Below are 20,118 nucleotides of genomic sequence, written 5' to 3'. Positions count from 1 at the left end.
CCGCCGCGCTGAAAGCCTGGTTGAGAGCTGGTGAGTGTGTGAGAAGAGCATGTGGCAGGGCACCAATGCAGCTGCATAGGGCAGGCCCCGGAGAGCCTCAGAATGCCCCAGAGTCTGGGAAACCAACAGGCCCGGTCTGCCCCGGCCCTTCCTTCCAGTGCAAGTGCTATGTGCAGTCAGGCTCAACTCCCAGCTCAGCCTCCTGGCCAGCACTGGTCCAACCTCTGCTCCTGCACTCAGCTATGGTGTGGCATTGACCATCAGCAGTGAGGTCTGATCCCATTTGAGGACCAAAAAGGGGAAGGAAGATGCTAGAAAGAGTCACGCAGTGCTCCTTCTTACCATTTTGTCTGTCAGGAAACCTGGAATGCAGAATGCTGTGACTCACACCTTTGCCTTTCACTTTGCCCATCAGCCCATGTGCTGACTCTGGTGCTCCTCTCTTCCTCCCCTCCCCATTCCTCCTTTCCTCCTCTCCTTTTCTCTCTCTCTCCCCCTTCTTCCCCACCTCTTCCGGCCCTTCCTTTCTTTTACTATTTTTATTAGCATACGTTAATATTACAAGGGGGTTTCGTGTCATTGTGACAATTCCAGAGACATACAGGGTGCACTTTGAAAATGTTCACTCCATTGCCTTCCCTTCACCGCCTTCCTCCCCTTTCTCAAGCAGTAGGTGGTGGGTTTCATCTCACTCTCTTTAGTGTGTACAGATGTATGTACTTACTGCACCTTGATCCTTGTCGTGGCCTGTCCTCTCCCATCCCCTCTCTAATTGCTCCCCACACAGTTTCCCTTTTGTACTCACGTCCCATCATCATCGTCATTGTCATCATCATAATTTTGGGTCTAGATTCCACATATGAGTGTCTTTTTGAGCTTGGCTTATCTTGTGTATCATGGTGATCTTCAGTTCCACCCATTTTCCTATAAATGACATAAGGTCGTTCTTCTTTATGGCTGAGTAATACTCCATGGTGTATAGATACCACATTTTCTTTATCCATTCATCAGTTGGTGGGCACCTCTGCTGATCCCACAGCTTGGCTATTGTGAACAGAGCTGCTATAAACGTGGTGTGCGGGTGTCTCTTGTATGTTGATTTACACTTGTTATCTTTTCCATTTTTATAGCCTATGTTTTTAGCGTTCTGCAGCACAAGCTTCCTTGCTTCTGTGTTGCTCATTATTTCTTTGGCAGCTGGATTATTTCTTTGGCAGCTGGATTGGGCATCCACGAATGTCTGCATCCCATTGTACAGCTCCTTGTCCTCAGGGACCCACCAAGGTGATGGGATTCCACTGTGTTCTTGCCCTATGGCTGCTGCTTGGGGAGAGGCTATAGCAGCCATTGCTTTTGTGACTCAGGGCCTTTCTCTAAGAGCTGGTGTTTTGTTTTTCAGAACTGCTTTCTCCGGGGGTTAAAAATAAGAATTTTAAATGTCACAGAACCTACAGGCTATTTGCAGGTGAGTGCATTTATTTTTCTTCTGTTAACACAGTGAGTGAGTGTATGCTCTGCTGTGTACAGCTGTGCTGGAATACACTTGTCACAGAACCATTCACTCTATTTGGGATCCAAAGGAGCATGTCAGTCTGGAAAGCGTTTGAGAAAGTGTGTTTTACCTGAAGTTTGGCACACTTGGGATTTGACAGACTGTCAACTGGGCCCTGAGCTAGGCCTGGCATGAGGGAGGCCTCACATGAAGTGAGCATGTCTGTCTTTTAAGTCAGAGCTTCAGGCTCCAGACGAGGTACCTGCATTTGGAGGGGATCAGGTGGGCACCTTTAACTGTGTGCAGGGCTCTTCTCACGGGCCATCTGCCTGGTGCTCTCTTCCAGTGGTGTATCACCACGGCAACAGTGCGACGGGCGGCCACTACACTACAGATGTCTTCCAGATTGGGCTGAATGGCTGGCTGCGCATCGATGACCAGACGGTCAAGGTGATTAACCAGTACCAGGTGGTGAAGCCCACCGCTGAACGCACAGCCTACCTCCTGTACTACCGCCGTGTGGACCTGCTGTAGCTGTGCGCCATGTGTGTGCCTGACGCCGCTTCGTAGACCCCGACTCACTAACTTCCTGCCTCTCTTAGTGCTCTAGAGAGAAACTTCTCCCTCTTGCAAATGGGCTAGAATGAAAAGGAGACGCCTGGGGTTTGTGTGCAGCCAGTTGACGCTGACCTCTAACTTCCAAATCAAAATCATTTGGTTGAAATAGGAAATAGACTGTCACTTGATTTAAGACCCGTTCTCGCGAGATGGTGTTGACTCCTGAGATGAGAAAAGGAAAGTGGCATTCAATCCCACTCTCTACTTGCTTAGTAATGAACCCTGCACCAGCAACACTGTAAATTTGTGAAAATGAATTTTATCTTTCCTGAAAAATTAAATTTTTTAATCCATCATACTTTCCTCCCCCCCCCTTTAGTTTTTGATAAATGATAAAAATGAGCCAGTTATCAGAGAAGAAATAGTTCTTACTTCAAAAAGATAAACAAACATTAAAAATATGTTGCTGGTTCCTAACAGGAAAAACACATTTTAATAACTGTGCAAAGGAAAACTGCTTACACACACATTGCAAATCAGATGTTTGGAGTTAAGATGTTAGTCTACATAGATGGGTGATTGTGACTTTATTGCCGTTAAAAGATTTCAAATTGCATTCATGCTTCTGTGTCCACACGGGAGAACAGACAGAACGGGGAAGCTGCGGTTTTTTGGAGTCTGCTGCCCGCTCCTCTCCCTCAGTCTGCAGTTATGATTGTGCAGTTCAGTGATGCGATGCTTAACAGTATAAAGTTGTCGCCCATCAATAAAAATCACAAAGTTGGTTTAAGCCTGGTGTGCTTCTTGGACTGTGAATCCTTTTTCAGCCTGTGAGAGTTAAAGCAGGTGTGCGAGCAGCCTGGTGTTTGGAAGCTGAGCCAGGATGTTGGCTTGCTCCAGTCGTGTTTCCCAAGTTGAAGACTGTGCCGACCTGGGTAACGAGTCCTGGAGTCCTCCTGCGTCCAACAGTGTTCAGTCGCCACGGTGAGAGAGTGGTTCAAGTCAAGGCTGAGCATCCTTAGCAGTGCCTTCTTGTGCCACCCTAGCTGCTGGAAAGGAAGGTAGTCATGTGCCAGAGAAAGGCCACCACAGTGGGGTCTCTGCCACGTGTGTCCCTGGCATCTGGCCTTGTGCAGACAATTCATAGCTGTGTGCCAGGATTTACAGAGAGGTGGTTTCCAAGTGATGGGAGCCTTTTCCTCAAGCTCTTCCTTTTACCACCTGGTGCCTACTCTTTGTGGAAGAGCTTACGTGGTAGGTCATAGTTCTCAGGCCACCCTCTCAAGTCTGCTATCAGTTGTGTTCTGATTTGCTTGGCTGAATCACAGCCACAGCTTCTCATCAAGACACTGTGCAGTTCCCATGGGACACACAGGGTTTGGAAGCTAAGTCAGGTTTGGAGTAAGCCACTCCTATCCATAGCTGCACAGCCGCAGGTGAAGCGAGCCCTGCTGTCATTCAGCAGCCATGCTTTGAGATGGGGTCTTGAGGTACACAGCCCAGGCTGACTGGCCTCCAACATGAGTGGCTCCTGCCTTGAATGCTGGGATGGCTGAGATGGCTTCAATCTAAAGCAGGTGCCACTTCTAGGTTGTGCTGTTTGTGCTGGATCCATCCTGACCTCAGTGCAGCCCACTCTAACTGTAGTTGATTGTTCACCCTTGGCAGTGTGAAGTGGCTTTGAGGCCTCCCAGGAGCAAGGCCTTCAGATGTGGGAGTGTTTTTTCGCAGGAAGCCAGAACAAAGATGCAGATACTGGGGGCACAGGCTTAAAATATAGTCTGTGTATCCAGACAAGAAAACCCTCCTCTTGTGTCTCACTCAGCAGCTTCTACATAATCTCAGCGCTCCTGCAGAGTGTATTTTGTTAAGCTGCAGCTAGGTCAGGAACGACTAGATGTGGAGAAAACCCCTCTTGACGGGTTGCAGGTCTTCTTCAAGAGTGGTTAGAGATGAGTTAGATCCAGTAGGCATTTGGGTGTCTTGGTCACCTTGTGATCTGCTTCTCAGGTTGTTGTCCCTTGTGTGGCATTCCTGGGTTGTTAGTTCACCTTCCATCCAGCAAGGGAGTCCTTTGTCACCTCTCATGTGGTTGTGTTGTTTTTTAGAAAGGTGAGTGCAGGCTGAAGGCCAAGGTGCCTCTGGGCTTGGCACTGTGTTCTCATCATCTTCTCTGATCCCACCCTGGAGCCTTCTTTCTCTCTCTCTCTCTCTCTCTGTCTCTGTCTCTGTCTCTCTCTGACCGTACTGGGCTTTGAACTCAGGGCCTTGCCTTGCACTTGCTAAGCAGGTGTTCTGCTACTTGAGCCGTGCTCCCCCACCCCCCGGCCCTTTTTTTGCTTTATTTTTAGGGCATCACATTTTTACTCAGAGCTGACCTACAGCCACATTCCTCCTTCCCATTCACATTTACTGGCTTGCCTCACCACTCCCTGCTTATTTGTTGAGATGGGGTCTTGCTAACTTCATGCCTGGTTGGCCTCAAACCCCAATCCTCCCAGTCTCCACCTCCTGAGTAGCTGGGATTACAGGCATCAGCTACCATGCCTGGCTGTCTTCTACCCTCTTAACCTCATCTAACCCCAGTTACTCATCAGTGGCCCTACTTCCTATTACCAAGCCATAGGGTGAGGGTTTCAGCATGTCAATATTGGGTGAACATGCATGTTGTGCTTAACTATGGTAGCCCCCACACCAGTTAACTTGAAATAGAATTTGCAGTGGAGATGTAGCTTCTTCAATTTCATGTTGCCCACGTAGGAGCAGCACACATTCAGCTGCAGACAGAAGAGCAAGGCCCTGAATGGCAGTGTGTGCCAAGAAGATGGCAGTCTTTGGCCCATAGTAGAGAACTGGGTGTCTCTAGCAAATAGAATTTGCCAGGGTCCCAAGGGAACTGCGGCCTGTCCGTGTTGTCAGTTCTTGAGATTTTGCACTCAGCGTTTGTATTTTGTGCCACAAACTGGGTGCTCTTGTAAGCATCATGGTGCTGGCTCCCTGGCTTAAGGCCATTCACTCTGGACGACCTTGGTGTTAGGGCTGCGGGTCTCATGATTGTCCTCCATTGTCCTTCCCACATCTATGGGTGGCTTTTACATGGAAGTGAGTGCTGAGGTGTTGCTAGACACATTGTACAGGGGCAGAGCCTGCTGAGGTTTGCCTGCTTGCTGTGCCATCTGCCAAGGATCATCAGCCACTGTGGGTTGGATCCCGGCTGGAAAACCATGGCAAGAGTCCGGCTCACAGGGCACTCAGCTCTTGTCGGTAATGTCATCATGGCCTAATGCCTGGCAGCATGAGCAGGAAAGCCTTTTCCTGAGTGACATTTCTGGTACTGCTGGGAACAGACTGGTTAGAAAACTGCACTCAGCCCAAGTCAGTTGCTTTGGAATTACTTGAATTAAGCAAGCTAACTAGGAGTAAATTGTACTCAGTTTGCATTAGCCTACAGGAAACACATCAGTTGTGTGGTTGGAGGCATGGCTCAAGTGGTAGAGTGCCTTCCTAGCAAGGTTAAGGCTGTAGGTTCAAACCCCAGTACCGCCAAAAAAATAAATAAGATTTTTACCAACTTCTCTTTCCCACTCCCTTTGTAAGTGCTTGTTCTGTCTTACTGATCACTGAGAACAGTGTATTTATCGCTTGGTATTGTAACACGTGGAAGCATCAGGGTGGTGGTGTGTTACCCACCTGCATGAAGCCAGCATGCAAGAAATTTTCGTGTGTGGAAGTCCCGGCCATCGCTTGCAGGAATGCCTGGGTGCCTGTTACGCATCTCAGAACTGAATAGAGGCTCCTACCCTGTGTCTTTCTAAAGAAAGGAATTGGAAGTTTGCTCTTTTTTTGTTGTTGTTTTTTTGTTTTTTTGCAGTACTGGCTTTTGAACTCAGAGCCTACACTTTGAGCCACTCCACCAGCCCTTGTTTTGTGATGGGTTTTTTGAGATAGGTTCTCTTGAACTATTTGCCTGGGCTGGCTTCGAACCGCAATCTTCCTGATCTCTGCCTCCTGGATAGCTAGGATTACAGGCATGAGCCACCAGCACCCAGCAGGTTTGCTGTTTTTCAAACCTCCTTAGGCCGTCTGGAGCGTGTTTCGGTTTCTGACATTGACTGTATGTTTAGCTTTCAGAGTTGTCCATGGAGCCCTGGATTTCTGGGGTTGGGTCTGGTAAACCTGCCCCTTAAAGAAAGCAGCTCTCTTTGTATTTTTTCCTGAATATCTTGATATTTGCTATTTGATTTAAGTCAAAATTATTCCTCTGCTATAAAACGAAGCTGGAAAGCCTATGGTGTGAGACGTGGATTTGCTTAGTGACCTGGGAAGCACCAGTTCCTTATTGCTCTCTATGGAGAGCACCTTGCCAACACGGTCTATTGCACAGGTTCTTATCACTCCTTAAGCCAGCTTCTGATAGCCTTGGCCTAGTAAAAGCTTTTGGCCTGCTAGCCTTACTTCATCCTCCGCAGTTCTTCTGGCCCCAGCTTCCCAGTGAGATGTGTACCTCTGATACCATGGGGGCAAGCGAGTGGCATGGTCATGGGACATTTTTCATAGTAAGTGGGTAAGAAGACATTCTGTTTCCTGTGACCTGAAATACCCTGGTCATATGGATGTGACCCTGCCCACTGCTGAGGGGGTTGGGATGTTGGGTCATGATGCACCTTCGTGTCCTCTGGCTGCCCACAGTGGGTTTCTGCCTGTTTCCCCAGCATCTCCTAGCATCCCTGTGTCCCCTCTCCTCTTGAGGACATTGTTTCTTTGCTTACACCTTAGGGATGTTAATGACTGCTGAGACCCCCCCAGCTTCCTGCAGACCAGTTATGCTTCTGAACTCTTTCTTGGCCTTCTTCCCTGACAGCCTATTGAGCAGTTGCCATCCACAGTGTGCAGTGGGGTCTTGGCACCCACTCAGGGCCACGCACAGGGCAGGGGCCCACACCCTTCAGGCCGATAGCCTGCCCCGCTGACCAAGCAGCCACTGGTGTTTAGGAGTGAGCACGTGGCAAACAGAGCCAGCCGGTACTGTAGAGGAACCAGGAGGACATGAGGGTGACATGCCAACACAGAAACAGCAGGGAGAGCAATGACTTAAAACAGTGCAGTTAGGAGTGTGGTTCAGGGGCGGAGTGCCTGCCTAGCATGCAAAGGGCCTTGGGTTCCACCCCCAGCACTGCAAAACAAACAAGACCTCCAAAGATGGGTGCAGAGGCCATACTGCCAGCACCCCAGCCTCACCCCACCACGTGCTCAGAAGCTGGGTCGCCCTCCTGGTCTGCAAGCAGGTAGTGTTACCTGTTAGCACCAGGACAGGGCGGGCCCTGGACACCCATGTTCCTCATTCTTCAGAAGCCACCTGCACTCGCACCTGGGGGACACTGTCCTGTAGGCCAGTCTCACTGAGTGAGTCATCGGTGACGGTAGTGTCAGTTCATTCAGCAGAGGAGACAACATGCCACTGCAAAGGCACGTGGTTCGTCGCAGGCACTGGTGTGTGCTCTCATGTGAACAATGGGCCCTCAGCGGCTAGCTCACGAGTGGCGCAGGAGTGGTGGCTATGGCCTGACCCTTGCTGGGAGCACGTGCGTCACAGGACCTGAGCTGGGGCGCCTGCAGCCGGCACCTGGCTTTTTGGTGTTTGGGGCCCTGCTTGTCTGTTGCCTCATTTGTTCCTGCCGCAGTCTGTTCTCAGTACTCCCACTGAAGTCTGTCAGCATTGGGGCAGCATTGGGACCACCAGGGTAGAGAGACTGACCTTGGCTGCTGGGTGAATTTCTGAAAAAAAAAAAACAATCTTCAAACACAATTCTTTTTGCAGTGCTGGAGATGGGACCCAGCGCCTCACACATGCTAGGCAAGCGCTCTGCCACGGGAGGGTCTGTGTGCTGGGCAGCCCTACCAGGCTCTAGGGCTCCTCTACTTTCCTCTCCTGCAGATGCACAGTCAAGATGGAAGCTCACTTCCCTGGTGTGTTCTGTGACAAACTCTCCTTTGCAGCCACAGCGGGAGCTTTCTGGAGACTAGAATAAACCAGGCAAGTGTGCCTTGGACTAAGATTTGGAGGCACAGCACCAGAAACAGCTTTGGCTTGCCTGCCTTTCCAGCCGAGGAGAAGCGTGTGCTTCCTATGTGTGGAACACCGGGGAATATGCTGTGGTCCTTACACAGGCCACGTGAGGGGACAGAAGGCTGGAGTCTGTGGGCAGAAACAGCAGATGGCCAGGCTTGGGTGGACAGCAGAAGGAAGAGCCGAGAAGAGGGAAGAAAGTGAAGCAGGGGTGTGGTGGGGCGCTTGGGTCCAGCCTGGGTCCTACTGAAGGCGGCTGGCTCTACAGCAAAAGCCACACGTGGTCATCACCAACTGCTGGAATCGGCTTCCTTAACTCTCTGACTGCCACTGGGACATGTTAGTCACTATTTCTCTTCTGTTACTTACTCTTTTAGTCACTATTTCTCTTCTGTTACTCTTTTTTTGGAATTCATATTTTAAAACAGTTTGCTCCTGAATTCCAGAAGTCTCCATGTGCTTTAGAAATTCATCTTAGAAGTTTGGAGGTGTCTGTCCACTTGGCCTGAAGGCCCGCTGGGTGTTGACATCTGGTGAGTGCCTTATTTTTCACCTGGGGTGTTGGCTTGCTCAGGACTTGGGGGCCTGACGTTACACTGTGAAACCCATCACAGACTCAGTCTGTGACTCCTGAAACCAATCCTGGCCCAGTGTCTTGGTTGCATTAGTCTTGATGGTCATGGCGTGAAATGCGAACCAAGAAGAAGAAAGACCCACAGGCAGCATGAGAACACAGGGCTGGCCAGCTCCCCACTCAGCTGGAGGCCTGATTACTCCTCACTGAGCAGGAGTTACAGCGGCAGGGCCTCCCACACGCCACGTTGCCTCATGCTGGTTTGAGCAGTGCCCTAGCCCTCGCTCGGAGTGCGCACACATGCCACGACCGCAGCTCTTCAGAACTGACTCGCTTGCTCTTACAATACTGACCAGTCTCTAACACCCCTGAGACAGGTTGGCAGCTGGCTTGAGTGTCAGGGGCCGGGCAGCAGGCATCTTTTTCCACGGGAAAGATGCTCTTGGCAGGCAGGAGGCCAGGGCGGTGAAAGGTAGGGCTGCCTGTTAAGTGCTAGGTGATGGTGCTTGCTTGTGTGACGCCGTGGATTGGAAAATACTGTGAAAGAGATGAAGTGGAGCGTGTCCATATGGTTCGTATTTGTCTGCAAAATCTAGACGGCAGAGCCATGAGCCTATGCTCGGGTGCCTTATGGAGGTGTGGGTCTGGCTTCAGTACTGTACGCTAGGCTCTCAGCTGGGCCCTCCTGGCAGTGGAGGCCAAGCCTCTCTGTGGCAGTGGCCATCCTGTGCATTGTGAGATGTCAGCATCCCAGGCTTGGGACTGCTAGAAGCCAGTTGTGCATTTGCGCGCACACACACACATACACACACACATACAGAAGCACCTCCAGTGCAACAGACAACCCGAAGTATTGCCAGACATCACCAATCCCCCTGGACACAGTGGCCCTGGTTGAGAAGCACAGTCATACGGACGTGGTTTTCAGTTTGAACTTGTAGTCAGGTCCCAGTGCGTCTGCTTGGTTTCTTTTCTCCCCATCCTGTTCATCCATGGCTGAGTGGGTTTCCATGCAGACCACAGGGTGTCTGTGCACTTTGTGTTGATGGACGCTCTGGCTTTCAAGGCATGTGTGTCATCTGTGGGACGCGTGCCGTTTCTCCTGGGCACATGCTTAGGAGTGGACCCACAGGGTCTGGGGTAGCACTGTCACACAGTGTCTCCAGTTTCCACTTCTGCCAGCCTGTGAGAGGTGCCAGGAGTGAGCTGTAGTCACAACTTCAAGTGTACCACTGCAGGACTAGGGCATGCCATCAGAAACACATCCAGACCCACCAGTTTTGATAAGAGCAGTTTTGTTAAGTTACCCCAAAATGGCAGCCCTCGGTTCTGATCCCCTCTGTCAGATGCCCCTTCTTTGTGGTGAGGCAGTGATCACGCGCCTGGCTGGGCTGCACTGCGAGCCTGCACAGCACCCTCCTGACGCTCACCAGTCTCGGGAGGGACAGTTGGTCCCAGGTGTGTGGTGTGCTGGTTTTCAGTCACCACATTTGCCCACCGTGATGTCCTAGCTCTGCCCTCATTCACCCCCACGTCACTTCTGTGACCTCTGACATGAACCGAAATGAGGCGCATTCCTGGGGAAGGCTCGGTGGCGGCGTGGGTGGCAGGTCAGTCAATGTGGGAATTCTGACTCCTGGTAAGCCCTGGCCCCGTCTTCACACACATGGGCCACCCAGCCCCTCTCTCTACACCTCCAACTCTTTGCCAGGAGGTGCTACGGCTGATTAACCACAACCCTGCCTTTCGTTTCAGCCCCATACCCCCCACCTCGAGAGCAACCTCCCAGAGTGCAGGGGAGAAATGACAGTGGTAAGGTCCCAGCATGAAACTGCACCGGGTGTCTCTGTGGGGTGGCCTGGCTCCTTGTTTTCTTTGGGGCTTTGTGTATTTTGTCCTTTTTGAGGGGGTAGGGTGTGGTGGCGGGATGGAACTGAGATTTGAACTCTTGCAAAGCACGTGCTCTACCACTTGAGCCACACCTCCAGTCCATTTTGCTCTGCTTATTTTGGAGATGGAGTCTCTCAAACTATTTTTCCAGGCTAGCCTTGAACCATAATCCTCCTGATCTCAGCCTCCCAAGCACCTAGGATTATACTCACTAGCCACCAGCGCCTGGCTTGCTTTTGTTTTTTGAGACAGGTTTTCACTATGTAGCCCAGCCCAGGCTAGCCTTCAGCTCTCCATCGTCCTGCCTCGGCCTCTTCACTGCTGGCTTATAGGCGTGCCCCCACAGCCACCTCTGGTTGCTTATTTTCAGTCCATTTGTGTGTGTATTCCAAGTTTTCTACGGTGGACACATTTCACTTTATAGATCTGCAAACCTTGTCTCCTGTGTCTCCACACTGCAGGGCGGCTGGTGCAGCTTCTGTTCCCTCCAGCCTCCTTCTGCTCACGGGAGACTCAAGACCTGTGGTTTGGCTGGGTGACAACCCAAGAGGCTTACCTTGAACCCATCACAGAGAAGGCACTCACCAAGTTGGTACCCTCCTGAAACTCCAGCACTGGCTTGAGAGAGAGTGCGAGGTTGAGTCTAATTAATCCTGGTCGAAAGCCCACAGAACAGACTTCTTGGGCGCCCGGCCGTTCCATTCAGATGAGTTCAGCACAAACAGACCCTTAACCTAAGGATTAAGTTCTCCTTTAAATACATCTGGGTTTCCAACTTCAGGGGAAAGTATGCCTGGGAAAAATGTCTTGGGGTTTCATCAAACACTCAGAAAATAATCTGAGAACAGTTCCAAACCCTCCATGGTTCCAGTCTGAGCCCTAATTGATACAGTAATAACAGACCAGTCATTATGTAAGTGACTGACATCTGTCCTCAGAGCTTAAGGGGGTACAAATTGGCTTTGAGACCACCAGTGGTACATTCAACAGGCTCTCTCCACTGCACACAAAGAAATACCCCAGTCTGCTGTCAACAGCTACTAGAATCAGGTCTCAGGCCAATTTCAAGTGTATTTATTTATTCATTCATCAAATGGTTCTCCAGTACTGACTGCCAGGTTTTTCTTATACTTGTGGGGAGTCCAACACTGAAAGGAGGTGGAGTTTTGACCACTCCTGTCTTGAAGAGCTTCTGGGGAGGAAGTGCAGGAGTTCAAGTCCCAGACTGCAGCCAAAGCAGGGGCTGACCAGCGCATGCATTCAGCCCTGTTCTGTTCCTCCTCAGTTCACCGATGCTGGGCCTGGTCCCTTCCACCTCCATCCTCAGTGTCTGCAGAAATTCTCAGGCAAGAATTTCAGCTGAAGCTGTTTTAAAGCTGTACATCAGATTGGGGAGAATTTATCCCCAAGTATGGTTGAGTTTCCAGTCCGTGAGAATTTATTACCCCATTTATTTAGGTGTTTTTTGACGTTTTTTCCTCCCTTCCTTCCTCCCCCTCCCTCCCTCCGTCCACACTTGCTAGACAGCTGCTCTACCCCTTGAGCCATGCCTCCAGCCAATTTTATTAGTTTCTTGAATATATTTTACTCCACTTTGGCCTTTTGGCTAAGAGCAAGTGTAATTAACATCTTTAATGCATTCCACAGGGGCTGGTGGAGTGGCTCAAGTGGTAGCGTGCCTGCCTTGTAAGAGTAAGGTCATGAGTTCAAACCCCCATACCAACAAAAAGCCAAAAACAATAAAAAAAAAATACATATGTATAGTCTACAGAGACGACCATGTTGCTTGCAAGTAGAGAGAGTCTTATTTCCCCTGTCCACTCTGTGAGTGATGCTTTTGGTCTTTTTCTTGGATATTTCAGTGACTAGGCCTAACCGTTTAACTCCGGATAGGAAGGGGACGAGCGTGTAAATGGCGGTTCCTGACCTTGGGGAATGGCTTTGTCTTTGCCCGTGAACCCACTGCTGGCTGGGGTTTCACAGACGCTGTCCATTGATCAGACTTAAATATTTCTTCTCCCATTCTCCCTGTTTTCCCAGAGTTTGTTTGCTTGCTTGTGCTTTTTGAGACAGGGCCTCACTCTTTAGCCCAGGGTGGCCTCAAACTTGCCACCTTCCGGCCGCAGCATTGCGAGTGCTAGGATTACAGTGCACCACCACACCAGCCTCCCAGAGCTTTTGTCAGGAATGGCGAGTCACAGAATGTGACTCCAGTGGCCATGACCGTGTCAGTTTTCAGTGTCCGTCATTAATATGCCCGTGCCGATTCGCTTTTAAAAGACTCCCCCAGCCTTGCATGCCTAGGACACACCTGCTTTGTCATGGCATGCTGCACTTTTTACATATTGGTGGGTTTGAATGCCTCCCATGGACTTTGATTTGCATGCTTTTCTTTCATACCTTGTGCGATCTGGCATCTGGGTAACACTGGACTCATGAAACGAACAGGGAAGCATCCCCTCCTCTTAGTTCTCTGGATTTCACTGTGTGGAGTGCTGCCTTTTCTCCTTGAAGTGTCAGCACAAGTCACCAGAAACTCTCTGAGCCTGAAGGTTCCTTTTTGGAAGGTTTCCCGCTGTCTCAGTCAAGACCAGGAGACCGTGGAGGGCGAGACACGGTTACCTGCTGACCCCAGCAGCTTTTTTTTTTTTTGGAGTACTGGAATTTGAACTCAGGGCCTACACTTCAGGCCACTCCCAGCCCTTTTCTGTGATGGGTTTTTTTTTTTTGTGATAGGGTCTTGCGAACTATTTGCCCAGGCTGGCTTTGAACCATGATCCTCCTGATCTCTGCCTCCTGAGTAGTTACGATTACAGGCGTGAGCCAGTGGCTCCTGGCTCCCAGTAGCTCTTGATTTTGGAGCTTCCCGGCCTGTCAGCTGCATTTGCTTGTCAGTGTCCACAGACAGAGTGGTTCCCTCTAACGCGCGCGTGTGTGTGCGTGTGTGGGCACATGTGGTAGGAGAGACAGGATGTACTGTGCTTACTCCAACTTGTCATCCAAACTGCCACTCTTCCTCTATTCCTCCATCCTTCTCTCCTCTTCCCAGGGTCTTACTGTGTAGTCCAGGCTGGCCTTGGCCTCTCCCAAATGCTGGAATGGCAGGCACACACCATCATCATTCCTGGCTCGTAGGTTTTTTTGTTTGTTTGTTTTTACAGTACTAGGGCTTGAACTCAGGGCCTAGCACTTCCTAGGCAGGTGTTCTACCACTTGAGCCAGCCCCATGCTCCAAAGTTTTTGTTTTTGTTTTTTGTTTTGGTTGAGACTGGAGTTTTGAATTCAAGCCGTCATGCTTGTGAAGCAGGTGCTCTGCCTCTTGAGCCACACCTCCAGTCGATTTTGCTCTGGTTATTTTGAAGATGGGGTCTCATGAACTATTTGCCCAAGTGCGTCTCGAACTTCCATCCTCCCTATCTCAGCCTCCAGTTAGCCAGGATTACAGGCATGAGCCCCTGACACCCGGCCCATGTCTTTTCTTTTTTTAAAGGCAGTGACTGTGAGACAGCCGGCGGCCTTGTGGTCTGGCAAAACTCAGCACCTCCTGGCACTGTGAGACCCAGCCATCAGAGTTAACTCTCAGAAGCTGTTCTCCTTTACGTCTTAGATTCCACTGTAGGACTTGAGCTTTTGTGGGCATGTGTGCATTCCTGGCCTCAGTCCACATTTTGTGCTTTGGAAGAATTTAGTTCTGTTCTTCACTGGGAAAGTGGAGGGTGGCGTGGAAGGGACCTCAGAGAGGCGGATTGTGGCCTGTCGTGTGTTAGCCTGCTTTCCACCTCTATCACAAAATACCTGATAAACAACTTACACAGAGCTTCCCGCTCCAGTCCCCAATCATTTGGTCCTGTTTCTTTGGGTCCATGGTGACAGCATGGCAGGAACACGTAGCAAAAGAGGCTGCTCACCTCTTGACAACTGGGAAGCAAAGAGGGACAAGAAGGGGTTAGAGTCCCACTACCCCCCTCAAGGTCATGCCCCCAATGACCCCTAACTTCCTTCCACTAGGCCCCACCTCCTGAAGGTCCCACCATCCCCAGGAGTGCCACGTGCAGGGGCCCAGGCCCTTAGCACATGGGTTTTGAGGCATTCATACAAAGCATAGCACAGAAGGGAAGCGATGACATTAACTGTGGCGGAGAGGAGAGTCACCTTGGGGCCCCCTCGCCATTCAGGACAGCTGACATTGGTGTGAGTAGAATACCAATCCTGATGGTGCCATGAGGGGGTATGGGGAGCAGATTAAATCCTACAAGAACTGGATGCAAGCAAGACAGATGCAGTTAATTGCTTTTACCTGTAGGCCAAGATAGGCACAGCCCCAGCCACGAAACAGGGAGAGGCAGAACAGCTGTGTCTCCTAAATGGCATTCAGAGAAGCAGGAACGCAGGTTTCTCCTGTTGCAATGTCACGCCCCTCCCCGTGGCGCCACCTGTTTGCTGCTATAAAAGACCCCTGAAGGAGGAAGAGGGGCTTTATTGCTTTTGCCTTTTGGGGCTTTACTTTGGGCTTTTGGGCTTTTTGCTTGGCTTTTTACTTTGAATATTGGGAAGAATCTTTTACTTTGGGCCTTTTGGTGTGGGAAGCTTTTAGAAGGGAAAAGAATTATCGAAGGGAAAATGCTAAAGAGGGGTTGATAGAAAGTCTGCACTGAGAACTTTAACATAGGCTTCAGAAAACAAAGTGGAAAAAGAACTTCATACATTGGCCTTAGGAAAGCTAAAGAAAAGCCAAAGAGAACGTGGGCCTTAGGAAAGCTAAAGAAAAGCCAAAGAGAACATGGGCCTTAGGAAAGCTAAAGAAAAGCCAAAGAGAACATGGGACGGTGCACAGTGCAAGCCTAAGGATGGAGACCCTAAGAGTTATGCATATGCAGGTTGTAGGCGAGGCTGTTAGCGAGTTTGAGCACTGAGTCTTTGAGAGAGCTAAAGAGACCATGCAAGCCTGGGGGCAAAAGACTTTAAGAGCAATTAAGCTAAAGAGAAGCTGAGAGCAAATGTGGGACAGTGCCAGCCTAAGGGGTTTGAAACAAGCTTTTGAAGAACTGCAAGGAGCAAGGCCTTAAAGATCAAGATGGAGAAAAAGAAGCAATGAGGGTTGTGTGTCTCCAGCCGAGCGTACAACACACCTGACCCCAAATTTCTGTTTATCCTGTGTCTTTCCTAAAATCTCCAGTCACCCCCAGTTAAGCCCAGTTAGGTCCAGTAATAACCAAGGAGCAAGAGAGAAAACCTCGTTCCAGCAAGGGAGGGAGTGCGGGGAACAGCGCCCTCTTCAAGGGGGGTCGTCTCGGGGATGGAAGGGCTTGGGTCAGGCATTCACAGCCGGGCATCTCTATTTTAAAGAAGTCTGTGAACAAGAAGTGCCACTTTCCACGCGCTAGGCTCTGGTGTCACCAAACCCCGCGGTTGATGGTGTTCCCTGTCCTCATTCTCACAGGGGGTGGTGAGACCCAGAGAACAGCAGTGGCTTTCCCAGGGCACGTGGTTATGGCACCTCCTGCGGTGACAGATGGGCACTGCGTCAGCAAATGCCTGGCACAGAAACCCCAGGGACGCGCTGAGCTGGTGTCTGCTCGGATGACGTTGGCTTGTTGGTGGGAAACATCAGCACGGCACAGTTTCCCTGGCAAAGTTTGTAGGGTTATGGTGTTCTGTTTTGATTAAGAATTCTGGGAAGCCACAGAGGGTTTCTGCACAGTAAGCTGCTACCTTCCCTTCACTCCCCAAGCGCCTTCTAAACATGGAGCCGGACCACGTCCCGTGGGAACTTCATGGCCTTCTCACAGTGGACACCAGCCCCGCCTGCCCAGCGGGCCTGACTCGGAGGTCTGTGTCCCCAGCCCAGCCCCTCCCTAGGACCTCTGGGGAGGTGGACGCTCCAGCTCCCTATCTTTCTGATCAGTCACAGAACTGGGCCATGTGGGCTGCCCAGAACCCCTTCCAGCAATGGTGGGCATCCAGAGTGACTGTCCTCACCAGAGGCTGCGTTCCTGCACAGGCCTGAGGTCAGCCTCCTGAACAGGTGGCAGTGAAGGAGGTGTGGGGACCTTGTTGTGGACGCCCTGCCCTGAGATCATGAAGTTACCCTGCAGCCACTGGCTTGCATGCCCCACCAGGCCTCGACCACACCTCACCCCGGATGCTTTCCCTTTGGGCCTCTCCTCTTCCTGCTCCCCACATCGTCGTCAGCATTCGTGTCAGCCTCGGCAGGGCCACCACCGCCTTCGGCCATCTGACGCTCTTCACGTGTTTAAGGTGGCGTCCGTGACTCACTGCTGGTGCCTTCTGTCCCCGCTTAAAATCTGTTTACCAAGTTCCTCCACAGGCCGCAGACAGAGCCTGGGGATCTCAGGTGCAGTTTTAACTCATCGGTGCTCAAGGCAAACACAGGACCTTGCTCCTGAGGGCACCCATGCTGTGTTCCTACCGTGGACAAACCCACCAGTCCAGCCTTACCGCTTCTGCCTTAGATAATGTATTCGTTCTTTAATGTCCCATCTAAGAAATCTTGACTGAGTCCAAGGCCGCAGACTTCCTTCTAAAAGCTGTAGTGTTAGGCTCTACAATTAGGGTTATGATTTGATTGAGTTATTTTAGTATGAGATGAAGTACAGATCAAAGTTAGTTGTTTTTTGGTACTGGGGTTTGAACTCGGCACCTTTTGCTTGCTGGCAGCTGCTCTTGAGTCACACCCTCTGCCCTTTCTGCTTTATTTGCAGGTAGGATTTCACTTTTTGCCTGGGGCTGGACTCAGGCTGTGAGCCTCTTTCCCAGAGCCTCCTAAATAGTTTGGGATTACACATGTAAGCCACTGCACCCAGTTTACTAGTTGAGATCCGTTCTCACCAACTTTTTGCCCACCTGGCCTCAACTGAGATCTAATCTCTGCCTTCTGAGTAACTGAGATTACAGGTGTGATCCACTGTCCCTAACACTCAAAATCAGTTCTTTGCAGCTGTATATGCAATTCCTTCAGGGCTATTTGTTGAAGACACTCTTCCATCCCCCATTTAATTTCCTCTGCACTTTTGGGGAAAAAAATTGATCATACATGTGTGGGTCTGTTTTTACCTTCTGTTCCGTTTTGCTGTCTCTCTCAACACTGGCACCCTATCACCTTGCTTACACATTTATAATAATAGTTTGGGACAGGAATGTAAATCTTTGTTCTTTCTGTGAAGTTGTTTTGGCTGTTTTATACTACATATTTCCACATGTGTTTTTAAAAAATCTTCCTCACTTCTCCAAAAAAAAAAAAAAAGGGCTTTTTGTTTGGGATTGTACTGTGGAGATGAACTGGGGAGCTCTTCAAGCTCTAGCTGTGTGTTCTTTAAAGTCATTCAACAGCAGAGCTTATAATTGTCAGTGGTCACCATGTGTCAGCTGTAATCTTCTGATTTTTTTTTTTTTTCAGTACTGGGGTTTGAACTCAGGGCCTCCACCTTGAGCCACTCCACCAGCCCTTTTTGTGATGGGCTTGCACTATTTGCCCAGGCTGCCTTTAAACCACGATCCTCCTGATCTCTGCCTCCTGAGTGGCTAGGCATGATCCACTAGCACCCAGCTGAATTTCATATTCTTCATCCTACTGTAAATGGTCTTTTTAAAATTTTTGCAATTGTCCTTTTTTGGTCTACAGAAACGCAATTGGCTTTTGCATATTGGTTTATATTTTGCAATCTTCTCACTTATCAGTTCTGGGAACCTCTTTGTAGATTGTACAGAACGTTCTTCATGAGTGATCTTGTCTGCAAACACGGTCTCCCTTTCTGGTTTGGATGGCACTGGTTCCCTTGCTTTGTCTTAGGACATGTCTCGGCCACGTCTCACACTGAGTAGTAGTGGCCAATTGGATGTCCTGTCCTTGCAGCAGGGTCAGGTAGAAGCAGTCAGTTTTCACCAGTAGCTGCCATGTTAGCTGTAGGCTTTTCTAAATGCTCTTTGAAGGATGGGGTGTTTTTCCTCTAGCCCTTGATTGCTGAGAGGACTCTTTTTTCCTTTTTTTTAAAATTAGGAATGAATGTTGAATCTAATCAAATACTGAATATGTTGAAATGACCATGTGATTTTTCTTGTGTGAATTATGTTGGTTGACATCAATAAACGTTTAATCTTAGAATGTTTCAAATTTTACAGAAAACTTACAAAGGTACCACAGCTGCGGAATCCTCCACCTCTTCAGGAAGCCCTGATACCTTTTACTGAATGTAATACGGGAAAATCAAGATGGGGTGCAGGGGGGTGGGTCCCTTCTATATTGTCAGATTTGGTTTGCTTTTTTTATTTTTTAAGTGCTGGGGATTGAACCCTGTGCTTCTTGTGAGGAACATGGCTCTGCAGCCGTCTGTTCTGTCCACGAAGGCGGCCTCATGTAAACCAGTGCGTCTTCGGCAAAACTTGGCTCACGGTGGCTGTGGTTTCTTCCTTAAAAGTTTTTCTGGCAACTTGATCTGTGGGAGGGGGAGGGTGCATAGGGTCAGTATCCCTTATACACTTATATGAAGTAGAATGATAAAACCTGCTGTAATTGTGTTAAGTAGGGGGATGAGGGAGAGATGGTGGACGTGAACCCTAACCAAGCATATTTAGAAATGTCACAATGAATCCCCCCCGCCCCATACAACTTTGTCAGTAATGCCTCATTACTGACAAATGGATTAAGAAAATATTGTACTAATGAAATTTTTTTTAAAGTGTCTTTTCATTCACAGGTGGGGCACAGGCGTCCTGAGTTTTTCTTATAGGAAGATCTGAACTCTTAGCTGCTCATGGAGATACAGGCATGTGAAAACTACCTTCAGTAATTTAGTCTTCAGGTGAACCTGCCCATCTCGCTTCTGGGATCTACTTTGTGGCATAAGAATTTTGCACAGAATTCCTTTTTCTTTTCAGCACTGGAGATCGAACCCAGGCCTACCAATACTAGGCAAGTGCTCCACCACCTGAGCTACACCCAGAACCTTATCATTCTTATTTTTTCCCCTTTGAAGGGACCGGAGTTTGAACTCGGGGTTTTGTGCTTGCAAAGCAGGTGCTCTACCACTTGAGCCACACCTCCAGTCCATTTTGCTTTGGTTATATTTTGGGGATGGGGTCTCAAGATCTATTTGCCCAGTCTGGCCTCAAACCTTGATCCTCCTGATCTCAGCCTCCCAAGTAGCCAGGATTATTAGTGCGAGCCACCATGCCCAGGTCCTTGCCATCTTTCATTGTTTATAGGATCTGTAGCAGGGTTCTTTCTTTCCCCATACTGGTCTGTCTTTACCACTTTTTTTGGGGTGGTGGTGGCAGTTCTGGGGATCCAGACCAGGGCCTTGTACACGCTAGGCAAGCCACTCTGCCACTGAGCTACATCTCAGCCCACCACTTTTATCATGACTAGTTTGTGTGGAAGTTTACTGACTGAGGTTTAAGAAGCCTTGGCTTTTTTGATTTTTCTGTATTGCTAATTGACTTTGATTTCGTGAATTTCTGCTTTTATTTTTTTCCTTTCCTTTTTCTAGATTTAATTTGCTCTTTCTTTTCCGCTTCTTT

At 49.5% G+C, this 20,118-nt stretch overlaps 1 protein-coding gene across 2 annotated transcripts in view; it reads left to right on the top strand.

The window, feature by feature from the left end:
* Usp10 (ubiquitin specific peptidase 10) overlaps nucleotides 1-2,840 on the top strand; it is a 58,479-nt gene extending 55,639 nt beyond the window's left edge. For both annotated transcript variants that reach the window (XM_020158544.2, XM_074055543.1), the window contains 2 exons: nucleotides 1,400-1,465; nucleotides 1,839-2,840. In XM_020158544.2, the coding sequence (XP_020014133.1) occupies nucleotides 1,400-1,465; nucleotides 1,839-2,026 (254 nt within the window). In that variant the 3' untranslated portion in view covers nucleotides 2,027-2,840. The remainder of the gene's footprint in view (nucleotides 1-1,399; nucleotides 1,466-1,838) is intronic.
* Nucleotides 2,841-20,118: the final 17,278 nt, after the last annotated feature.

The sequence above is a fragment of the Castor canadensis genome, chromosome 15 (genome assembly GCF_047511655.1).
Source record: "Castor canadensis chromosome 15, mCasCan1.hap1v2, whole genome shotgun sequence".
NCBI lineage: Eukaryota > Metazoa > Chordata > Mammalia > Rodentia > Castoridae > Castor > Castor canadensis.
This window is presented reverse-complemented; position numbering and strand designations above follow the sequence as displayed.